Here is an 11,662-nt window from a genome sequence, read left to right on the forward strand (position 1 = left end):
TCCCACAACCCATTGCCCTCCCGTGATCGAAAAAACCAAAACCACCTATGAACCACCAACCAACAGTGAATCACCATTCCAAGTTACCAAATATTAATAGTGAACCACAAAAGAGAGAGAGAGAGAGAGAGAGATATATATATATCAATTGGGGGCGATGGAGAGAGAGAGAGAGAGAGGAAAAAGAGGGAGAGAGGGTTCGAGAGAGGGGGAGGGGGGCAAAGAAAGGGAGGTGCAAGGGAAAAGAGAATGGTTGGACGACTAAGAGTGGAGATTTCGCATTTTATATGAAACTCAAACCCTATAATAAAACGACATTATTTTAAAGTTTTACTCAAAACAACGTCGTTTAGGCTATGTCCAGAATAAGCGAGCCTAAGCTTAGCCTGTGCCCTGTCCCCATTCTTACTTGAGTTTCCATGTATGGGTGAGGTCTTGCACCCTGGCATTTGACAACTGAGGTTGTCCCATCGCCCACCCTAGTGAGGATAATAACAAATATACAATGAGAAATCTAATTTATAGGATCAACAATAAAAGATTAAGTATGACAAGATGAAATTCTTCCTAACTTACATCGTTTTGTATATTCTTTCTGCAAGAGTTGTTCCCCATTTTTCCTTTTAACTTTTTTCTTGCTTGTGTTCTTAGTTGTTTCTCCTTGTTGTTCTTGCATTGCCTTCCACGACATCCTGTTACTCTTATTTTCGACTTATTCTTCTGCAAATTAACTTGTTTTCGATTCATTTGGTTCATCTACTTGTTCACCACCTCCTTTGAAAGGTTCTTTCTTGCCGGATTTGGCGAAAAGTTCAAGGTTTTGGAAATCATATGGAGTTTACTGTTAGAAAAACGAGAGGTGCATCGACAAAGTGTACTTATCATATGCTAATTAACTTTTTTAAAAAAATTTATGTCTGTTTATTTTGTAGTTTATTTTAAAAAAATACATAAAAACTGCTTTAAAAAGAAAAAATACACTGTCAATATCGAACTCGGTACCTTTTCTCGGTAGCTTGCTATTACATGCTTTTAATAATTGTTTAGTTTATACTTAACCATTAAGGATTACGATATAAAAGATAATTCTGATATGCTTTCCTATTAAAACGCATATTTAATATTTAGAAAGGGCAAAATAGGCATACTCCATTGTTTTTCACTGGTAAATATTTTATGGAAGGAAAGATTTTCCCAATTACTACATAGACTTGGGTAAAAAAGTCATTATCAAATATGCATTTTAATAATGACTATACGGATACCCTATCAAGCAAAAGTCACATAGGCAATATTTCTCAATTGCTAAAATGTAAAATTGATGAAATAAGATTATCATGTTTGTAAACTTTGAGAAGTAAAAAGATTTTCCAAAGCTGAAAATAAAAGAGAATATTAGGCACAAGTTTAAGTGTACAAGTCTAATGCAAACCTTATGTAAACCTTTACATGGTCGTCTTCATTTTTTAGAAAAACTAAGTAAATAGTTTTTAACTGAATAGATAAACGATAAATGATATTTACAGTCGTAGAGTGCACTGTACAATCTCTTTAAAAAAAGTGAATAAATACGAAATTAAAAAAAAAATTAATTAATTAATAGTTGACCCAACTTTTTCAAAATGATTGATTTGCACACTCCACAATTGTATATATTATTACTCGATCATTAAATACCACATCGTGAAATGATATAAATTCTATTTGTCATCATTTTTTTTTTTATTATTCTTTCAACATGCATTGATATGGAATTAAATTATTGGTCCATAAGTAGAAAATAATAAATAGTCTCTAATCATTAAATACCACATCATGAAAGGATGATAATAAAAAAAATGGTAGGTAGCATTGGTGAGGTTTAGATACTGAATTGAGATGAAAGTTAAAAATTTTAAAAAATATTATTCAAATATTATTTTTTAATATTATTATTGCTTTAAAATTTGTAAAAATTTAATTATTTATTATATTTTGTGTAAAAATTTTAAAAAAATTATAATGATTATATGAGATGCATCTTTGTATCCAAACCTTCAATTTATCTAACGAGATAACACCTTCTATTTATCGTAATTAAAGTCGAATGATATTGTATAACGTTGATATATGGTATAAGATCCCAAAAAGGCAAAAATATCAAATTAAATGTTCAACTTTAAACACAAAATTAAATATTTAATAAATCATACATACCCATTTTGTATAATTAGAAAGAATATAAATATTTAGCAGTATTTGATTTGTTTTTTTTTTTTTTCAATTTATTTTCTTGGCAACATGACAGCACTTCCTCAACAAAATAAAGGAAAAAAAATGTGACAGACGAGAAAATTATTGTGAGGGCTGTGATATTAAAGAGAAACGAAACAAAATAAACAAACAGATATTCACACAATGCAGAAATAAAAAGGAAAAAAAAAAATGAATAATTGCAAGTGACAGCTTCTGCAATTAAACAATATATCTATAAAGAAAGGGGCCTGAGTCGACATATTTACAACCACGTACATGTTTCACCATAACATTAACAACACTTGCATGAAACTCTCCCCGACGATAACATTAAATTCTTCTTTCTCCTGCAACTACCTCAAAACAAACAAATCCTAAAGATGGCTATTTCAGAAGACATTGAGGCTTAGAAAAGAAAAAGGTTACACCAAAAAAAAAAAAAAAAAAAACATTTAAGGGCTCTCCTAAAGCCGATCAACCTATTTGAAGGTCTGGAGGAAATAAAATGAAAAAAAATAAAAATACCAAGGATTGCATAAACCCCAACAAAAATAAAGAATATGTTCATTTCCCAAACATCAGTTTTTATTTCTAGTAATTTCTAATAATCGTTGGTTCATCTACCCTCATTGGCTACCTGTAGGTTGTAAGGATCCATCCCTCATCAACCTCAAGCTGAGACTGTTGAATCTTTCTCGTGAATATTGCCTGGATGCTTTTCTCCAATCTGTACCGGCTTTCATCATTGCAGAAAACTCCTCATAACTTATGCGCCCATCCTGCAAGATTAAATCAAAGCATAGTTGAGACACCCAATACAACAAATTATCTAAGAATTCTATAAGGCAGAGGCTGTATATGAAGTGTTAATCACTGGTATATTATTAGAATTAATGACGAGAAGCACAAAACCAGTGGCACAACTGTACATGAGGAACCATTTGTATTGTACTTTGTCAGCCATCTATAACGAGACAAAAGATGTGGGATATGGAATAATTGATGAAATGAATATATTAAGCACAATAGCTCCAGGGGATAGCAACCCTAGACTACTATGTGATAGGAAAAAAAAGGGAGGCATCACGAGGGGGGAATTTATGAGATGACTAAAAGAAAAGGTCATGCTACAGAAAGAGAACATGATATAGGGTGCTAAAAACAAGCAAGTTATTATTATTATTTTTTATAAGTAACAAGTAAGTTATTAAATCAGCGGTTCCAGTTTTTTAAAAACCAGTGAAAAATGCACCAACGACCCTGGTTATTTGAACCCATAAATTCTCCCATATTTGGCCCAAATGATGTTACACTTGCAACTACTTCCACAAAGCTGGGATTGAAGCAGTCTCTCGTCATCATCCTTGATTTGTTCACTAGCTGATTAATTCAATTCTATTCGTCAAATGGTTCTCAAGCGGTGTGGCTGGGTGTTTTTATGAGGTTTAGGTCATTGATTTGGTTGCATGAGGCCTGCTTTGTTAATGGATGTCAAATCTGGTGCCCGATGCGGTGGTCAGAACAGTCACCAGCTGGGAGTTGAAGAGAATATGTGTGGGTGTTTTGGGAGGTCTTGTGGGTGATGTGTATGCAACTTGGGTGCTGATTGGTATAAATGAGTTCTCTGGGGGTTGTTTGCTACTTGGAGAAGTGGTGAATTGGCACTTTTGGTTGGCAGGAGTACCAAATCTTGGGGTGCATGTCTACGTGAAATGGAGAATGAGGTCTTGACCATGGATGGTTGAGGTTTGGTTTTCAAGTATTCATGGGTTGCAATGGGAAAAGTGGTGGTGATAATTTCTTGCCAAGTCTAGAATGATCGTGGAGAAGATGGTGGTGTCACATGTTGGAAGAAGAGGACCATGAACTCGAATGGGTAAAAATATTGGGTTTGGGTGTGGGCACAATTGGAAACAAGGGAAAATTTCAGTTAATAGCTTAACAAAGGAGGACAGAAGTATTTGGTTAGAATAAATATTTTTTTATGTAAAAAAATATTCTTTATTAATAAGTGCAAAGGTGCAACCCAAGTACACAAGTAGTATACAAGAGAGACACCTATCCACTAGAAGAGAAGGATACTAAAAAATCGTGTAAATCAAGTATATAGGAGAGACAACCAAAGATAATAGCTATTTGTTTTATTTGTAGAACAAATAGCTGTGTACGATTAGAAAAATTGGAAACCTATGTGGCAGTAGTACCGAACCAAACCACATACGTGCATTTCACCCTAGAGACAACATAAATTCCATATGAATTCCATGGAAAGGTAGCATCAATAGGAAGCAGAGCTTGGAATGTCCCAATATGATATTATCACCCACAAAAGTAACCACCAATTGACCATAGCAATATATTGGAAGTTTAAGAGCTCTACAATAGCCAAAAGACTAGAGAAGACTTTGTATAAGATATTGAAAGAAGACAGCGTTTACTAATTAGTCCAAGGGTATGGCCCTTATATAGAGTGAATGTCAGAGGAAGAAAAAGGGTTTGTTGCAGCAAAGCTTTTCTAAGTATTAGTAATTCTATGCTACGTAGTTTTGATAAATTCACATGCAATTCAACACTAACCTTGTCTGTGTCCACATCATGCATAATGGCAGTGATAACTTCCTCACTGTTAGCTTCCAGTTCATCACTCAAAGCATCCCGCAGCTCTTCAATTTCTATGTAACCACTCTGGTTTCTATCAAAGAATGCAAAAGCTTTGTGCAGATGCTCGTCATTGCCCATCTTTTTAAGGTGAACTGAAACTGCGACAAACTCTCCATAATTGAGAGTTCCATCCCCGTCAACATCAGCCTGTTGAAACCAAATTTCAAATATTTTACAAAAATAATTTGATCATATTTTGGAAACAAAACATTCCAACCTTTGTTGTTTTTCTTCTTTCTTTTATTTTCTTCTTTTTTGGGGGGCGGGGGTGGAAGAGGGGAGCATAAACAAATCTATCATAGGTCAGCATATTCAGTTTCTCAATATTATCTGTAGCTAGATTATAACAGTGAATATACTTCAAAAGGGGGAAGTGGGAGGGGGTGCTGGGATCATGAAGGATAGTTAGTTTTGCAAGGCTTACAGCTTCCATTAGTATTTGAAGATCTACATCAGCAATCTGTTGGCCAAGCTTTTGCAACCCTAATCGAAACTCCTCAAGGTTTATCTTGCCTCTGTTGCCAGTATCCATCATATCAAAGGCTTCCTTTAAGCCAGCTGCTTCCTCAACTGACAAATGCTCAGCCACCACCTAGGATAAAAAACTCAAAAAGTTCAGACATCAAATGTGAGGAAATCATGATTTTACAATGATAGCAATCTGGAAAGAACACTATTAGATCTTTGAAAGTTCTCTTGATCAAGAAAGATTTATAATAGGTGAAAAAAAAAAAAAAACTAAAAACAAGAAAAGTGTGAAGTCAAACTGAGCATGTGAAAGAGCTGAGCATAAGATTATCTTCACTCTCACACAGCCATATATTTTTACACACTGGCATTTTGTTCTTTCAGTATCCTGTTCTTTCAAGCAAATCAAGATCATTACCCTTAGAGCTCTCTTTTTGAGCTTGTTCATCACCGAAAATTGCTTGAGCCTGGCTTTCACAGTCTCGCCCAGGGGAACATTTGAAGCCTTCTTGGCATTTTGCAGCCAAGGATGATCTGCATTTTAAAGTATTGGGATAGTTATTTAATAGAGCAACAAATTTTAGAATATATGAAACACATAAAGCTTATGAAGCAAAACATTACCAAGCACTTCCTGAGCTGTAAGCCGCCGCTTAGGATCAGGATCAAGCATTTTCTTCACAAGGTCCTTTGCAGTATCTGAGACTTTGGGCCAGGGGTCCCTCTTAAAATCAATAACAGAACGAATAATTGCCTGGGCTACCCCTTGCTCAGTTTCTGCATGAAGGAACACAGTCGTGAGAATGGACCCCAAAACATAAAATAAAAGGAAGTACATTCTTGAGAACATGTGTAAAATGATCTCAACCAAAAAAAGAAATTTTGAAACAGTTCAATACTGTAATTGTAATTAACATACATCCTTAATTTTACACACAGGCTCTCAAATAAAACATGTATATATTTTTTTCAACTCTAACACTCATATAAAGTCAAAATAACTAATAAGAAAAAAAGAAAGACATTAGAATCACTGACAATAGAAAACTAACCTGCCCAGAACGGTGGAACACCACAAAGTAAAATATACAAAATAACCCCGGCACTCCAGACATCAACCTCTGGGCCATAATTGCGCTTTAGAACCTCAGGAGCCATGTAATAGGGACTGCCCACAATCTCATTGAATTGCTCACCTGAACAAAATGAAATTCTTCAGGTGGAGTAAATTGTAACTGGAAAGAAAAAAGATGACAGTAATGATGACAGTAATACTTAAATATGAAAGTCCATAAGGGAGGGAAAAGGGCATAAAACAGGCAGGACATATGTGGTGCAATACCAGGTCTGAAGAATACCGACAACCCAAAATCAATTGCCTTCAAGGGGGATGTCTCCTTCTTGTTAGAAAAAAGAAAGTTCTCTGGTTTAAGATCACGATGCATCACTCCTTGCTTATGACACATCTGCAATGATGCGTGTAAACATACGAAATTACTTCACATGAACATGTTGAACTAAAGCAGGATTATATATTTAACAACAGTAAGTTAATTCAAATTGTACGTGTGAGAGTTTACCAGAGGTAACAAATAATTTGGTCTGACATAGACAAAATTCAGAGACACACAGAAACATGAGAGAGAGAGAGAGAGAGAGAGAGAGAGAGAGAGAGAGTAAACGACATAGAAAGAAAACCTAAGCTTCAAAAAGTACAGAAAGTTCCTTGCATGAAAAACCAATCAGATTGCATCTGTGACAGACCTCACAATAAGTTAGTAATTACTAATTACATGCACCCATTCACACAGAAGTCAGCCAACTTACAATTTAGAAAATGATGAAAGAGTCCAAGCAATGTTCACGAGGAAGAATAAAAATATTCATGAGACAAAACAATGACAATGCTGTTAGTGTCAGCTTTAAAGTGAAGCAGCTATCAGCACTCGTTAGCAACATAGTATCAACAGCTCGCTCAACAATTAATTCATTGACCAATCAACAAAGATGGTCATGCCCTGCCTAGAGAGAACATCGATGAGAATGGGGGATTTAAAACTATGGATAAAAGGGAAAGGAGGAATTTTTTTTATTGGTAGACAAAATTTTATTGATTATAAGAATAGGCAAGAGCTCAAGTACACAGGATGGGAGAGAAAAATTAAATACTCAAATTTTTTTGAGCTCGTTACTTGGAGTTCTAAAAGCCTAAATAACCAAGATTAAGAATCGCATCGAGTTCAACAAAAAAAGTAATATCAGAACCATAAACGTTGTAAAAAAATCATATAGAATTTCCTTATACGAATTTACCAGCATATAATCATAACTACATGAAGAAAATTTCATCTGACTCAGCCAGCATCATTCAAGAAAAACCCAAAGTCTCACATACTGGTTCAGGGGGAAACCAAACAATATCTAAAATTCTACATAGATATCAAGGAACATGACAAGCATAAAATCCATAACAATGTCAAACCAAACCAATAACTCAAAAAGTGATCGAAATGCAACCTGAACAACTTCAACAATGGTTTTCATAACACCCGCTGCAGCTCGTTCCGAGTAATGCCCCCTCGCCACAATCCGATCAAACAGCTCACCTCCCTCGCACAATTCCATGACAATGTGAACTGCCTGGTCATCCTCAAAAGTATCCTTCAAGGTTACGATATTCGGGTGCTTAGGCAAATGCTTCATAATCTCCACCTCCCTCCTCACGTCCTCAATATCCACCGCAGTCCTAAGCTTCTTCTTCGATATCGATTTGCAGGCGAACTTCTCGCCTGAAGACACATCGGTACACAAGTATGTGACTCCGAATTCACCTCGGCCGAGCTCACGACCGAGGTCATATTGTTCCGTGATGTCACGGCCCGTCGGATTTTTCAAGACCCAAAACTTGTTCCCGCCTCCAGTTCCATTGGACACGGCGTAATCAGCAGAGAAGGGATTGGGTTTTTTCTTCCGCTTCCCGTGTTGCTTCTGAGAAGGAGAACTGGGATTTGCACAGCAATTTCCCATGGATCAGAGCCTTCAGGAAGACCCAACAAAGCATAGAGGCAAAGAAATCAGAATCCGAGAGCAAAATACTATAGAATAAGAGAATAACCTAAACCATCTGGTAAATTCACAATTTCGGATCCATTTTCTACAAAAAGTATAATCTTGAAAGAATCCGCAAATTCTTCTCAAAGTTACAAGAAAACCCATGAATCTTTGGCCTTCAAGACATCCATACAACGAAAAAAGGATGAGTTGTTGCGAAATAAAACTAAAAAACAATCTTCAAACCTACGGCACAGGCTAATTCTAGTCACAGATAATTTTGCTTTAAAAAAAAACACATACCTGCAAAAAGAGCAAGAGGGTATTTTTGTATACAACAGTACACAAGGCACGGGAGAGAATATCCCAAAATATTACAGAAGCAAAACCCAGCAAGGAATCATGGGGAATTTAGGTGACAAAAGATTTTCAAGGAAGACAATATGAATTGTCAGATGTGAAGTCCAATTCCGGACTCCTTATAAATGGGGTTTTGGGGAGTGGGGGGAAGAAGAAATGAAGGGCTGGGGAAAGTGCACAATGCGAAAGGATCAGTTTCAAAGTGTGAATGAATATTGAGAGAGTCAAAGAAAGCTCCTCTATTTTTTTTTTTTGGTAGAGGCTCAAACTCTCTCTCTCTCTCGTAGTTTCCTTTTTCACTCTTTGATTCAGCAGTGGAACGAGACAGACACATGGACCCTTTGTGGCTTTGTCCAAATCCCTTTTCTTTTTCAATTTTCAATTTTCTTATTTTTTTTTTTTTTAATTTTGGCTTTTCATATTTGTTTTTACAGACAGCTAGAAGGAAAGGCGGTATAAATTTTGTTACATCTAACTCATTTTTAGGTGATTTCTGGTTAATTGTTAAAAAAATATATTATAAAAACCAATTCTAGGATGCTTTGTTACGGTAAAAATGGTTATGTTTTACCTGCTCATCATTTCAGTTCTTATTATTTTCTTATCTCATGGTATAATATTAAATTATTAAAAATTATTTATTATATTTTACTTGTAAATTTATCGTCTAATATTATATTATAAAATGATAAAATGATAATAAAAAAATAGATAATAAATAGATTTTTTCTTTTTATCTCAACACATAAAGTACGTTTGGTTACTAAATTTATCTCAATTTATTATTATAATTTTTTCAAATCTCAAAATAATAATAATATTAAAAAATAACATTATAATAATATTTTATTACCTCAACTCAACTCAACTCAACTCAACTCAATTCAACATTCAAACAGACTTATTTACTTTTTTAATCCATCGCCAATCTAAAAGCTAATTGAATTCTAAAGTTGAGAAAAGATCGGTATCTGAATTTTGAAATTAAATATTTTATTACTCCCATGATTTTCAATTTTGATCCAATAAGCCTCTCTCTCTCTCCATTTTAAAAAGCCCAAAATGATTTTTTAAAAATACCAAAAACATTGGATTTGGCATATCGTCTCTTCGTTTTACCTTTTGAGTAAAGCAAATTCTACATTTACGTATTTTTATTTTTTATTTTTTAAAAATCAATTTTTTCTCAGCAAAATATTAGGAAAAAAAATGGTTTTTTACAATTATTTATTTATTTATTGTTAAAGCGGAGACAAGTGAAACAGAATAAACAGGGAGATTAAAGAGGGAGAAGATGGTAAGGAGGAATAATAAAAAATAGCAAAATCAGCTTTTTGGACGAATCTTCGTTGAGCTATAGAACCAAAATCAGCTTTTTTCTTTCTTGCTGTTAAGAGGGAGGCAAATGGCATATCCCAAGCATCAGCCTCGCAAAGATCCAAATTCAAAAGCATAATTAATTATTAAGACAGGTAAGAAATTGAAACCATTTTGACAAATGACAAGGATGAATCCTTCAACTAAGAAAGCCCTTTTCAATCCGTGAAAGAAGCCTATACCAAGCCTGCCTACCCATGATTGACTCATCCCAAGTTTGACATCTTGGTTACCTACAAAAGACGTGATATGCATGGGAGTTCACTCCTATATATCAAATTTTCATTGTTTTTTTTTTTTCTCACGAAGATTGCATTTAAGATTAGGTATAAGAATTTGAGAGAAAGGGAATGATAGATGCCAATAAAAATCTAATTATAAGAGATGTAGTGTCGCAAGGAAAAAAAAATAAACATATAATGAATTCAAATAAGTGAAATACTTTAATCCCAAATGGATTATACAAAAATAATCTTACAAATTGACGTGATTTTATGTGATTCGTCAGATTGTAAAGTTATTTTTATTATAAAGTAGATTTATCTGATTACACGAAACTACGTTAATTTGTAAAATTATTTTTATGTAATTTCTTTATAGCTATGGCAGTCGGCCTTTTCAAATAAATTGATCGAGTAAGAGCCATGTTCGGCCAAGGTGGGATCCGGTAAAGAAGCCTCTTGATGGTCCAATTAGTGGAATCTTTGAGTGCAATTTGAGGTTGCATTTAAAAATGGATCAATGCAGTAAATTATCATTGATGAAGATCTCCATATTTTTTCCCTCCAGATCCTTGGTTTGGATATCGGTAGCTTGTAATTAGCACAGTTGTATGATGCGCGTGATATTTTGATAGCCGAAAAGTAATAGATCAAGCATACTCCGATCTAGAAAGAAAAAGAATGAAAAAACAAGGAGAAGATAAAAAAGGTATAAACAAATTAGGATTAAGCAAGGATAGAACTAGAGAGGAGCCATACATAACTTCTCCCTCCCCTCCACATATATATATATATATATATATATATATATATATATATATATATAAAACTAGAAAGGAGAATTTGTATGGCTTTTAGAGAGAGAAGTTTTAGACAGAGGGGTTGTTAGGGACCATATGGAACTTTATCTTAATACATGAATACTAGGCTGCGCTTGGATGTTAAACTGAATTCTTTATGAATAGTAGTGAGTTGAGATGTTGAAGTGAGTTGTGTGGAGTCTACCTAAAATGAATTTAAATGTGTTTAGATATTAAGATAAGTTTAGATATATTTATGAGAAGTTGAAAATAGTTGTGAATCCTGCATATATAGAAGTGTTGAATTGAAAAAAGTTGTGAGTCTCACATGTAAATATGTTTTGAGTTGAGATGAGTTTAATAATTTGAAAATTGAGTGTTTGAATTTTAGACTCAATTTAAAATTAGATTGAACTGAGTTAATCTCAGTTAAGTCTATATACCGAACGGGCCTATGTGTTTAAAGAAAGTTACCAAATCGGGACTCAC

At 34.3% G+C, this 11,662-nt stretch overlaps 1 protein-coding gene across 1 annotated transcript; it reads right to left on the reverse strand.

Annotated features, from left to right (window-relative positions):
• Positions 1-2,425: 2,425 nt before the first annotated feature.
• Positions 2,426-9,053, reverse strand: LOC121239484 (calcium-dependent protein kinase 7). Its single transcript, XM_041136738.1, has 9 exons — positions 8,719-9,053; positions 7,882-8,401; positions 6,707-6,830; positions 6,417-6,560; positions 5,989-6,141; positions 5,783-5,898; positions 5,321-5,488; positions 4,813-5,043; positions 2,426-3,014 (listed from the first exon to the last, which is right to left on the reverse strand). Exons 2-9 carry the CDS (start codon positions 8,389-8,391, stop codon positions 2,862-2,864), a joined length of 1,599 nt encoding a protein of 532 aa, XP_040992672.1. The 5' UTR covers positions 8,392-8,401; positions 8,719-9,053; the 3' UTR covers positions 2,426-2,861.
• Between the last annotated feature and the right edge of the window lie 2,609 nt (positions 9,054-11,662).

Source organism: Juglans microcarpa x Juglans regia, chromosome 7D (genome assembly GCF_004785595.1).
Source record: "Juglans microcarpa x Juglans regia isolate MS1-56 chromosome 7D, Jm3101_v1.0, whole genome shotgun sequence".
NCBI lineage: Eukaryota > Viridiplantae > Streptophyta > Magnoliopsida > Fagales > Juglandaceae > Juglans > Juglans microcarpa x Juglans regia.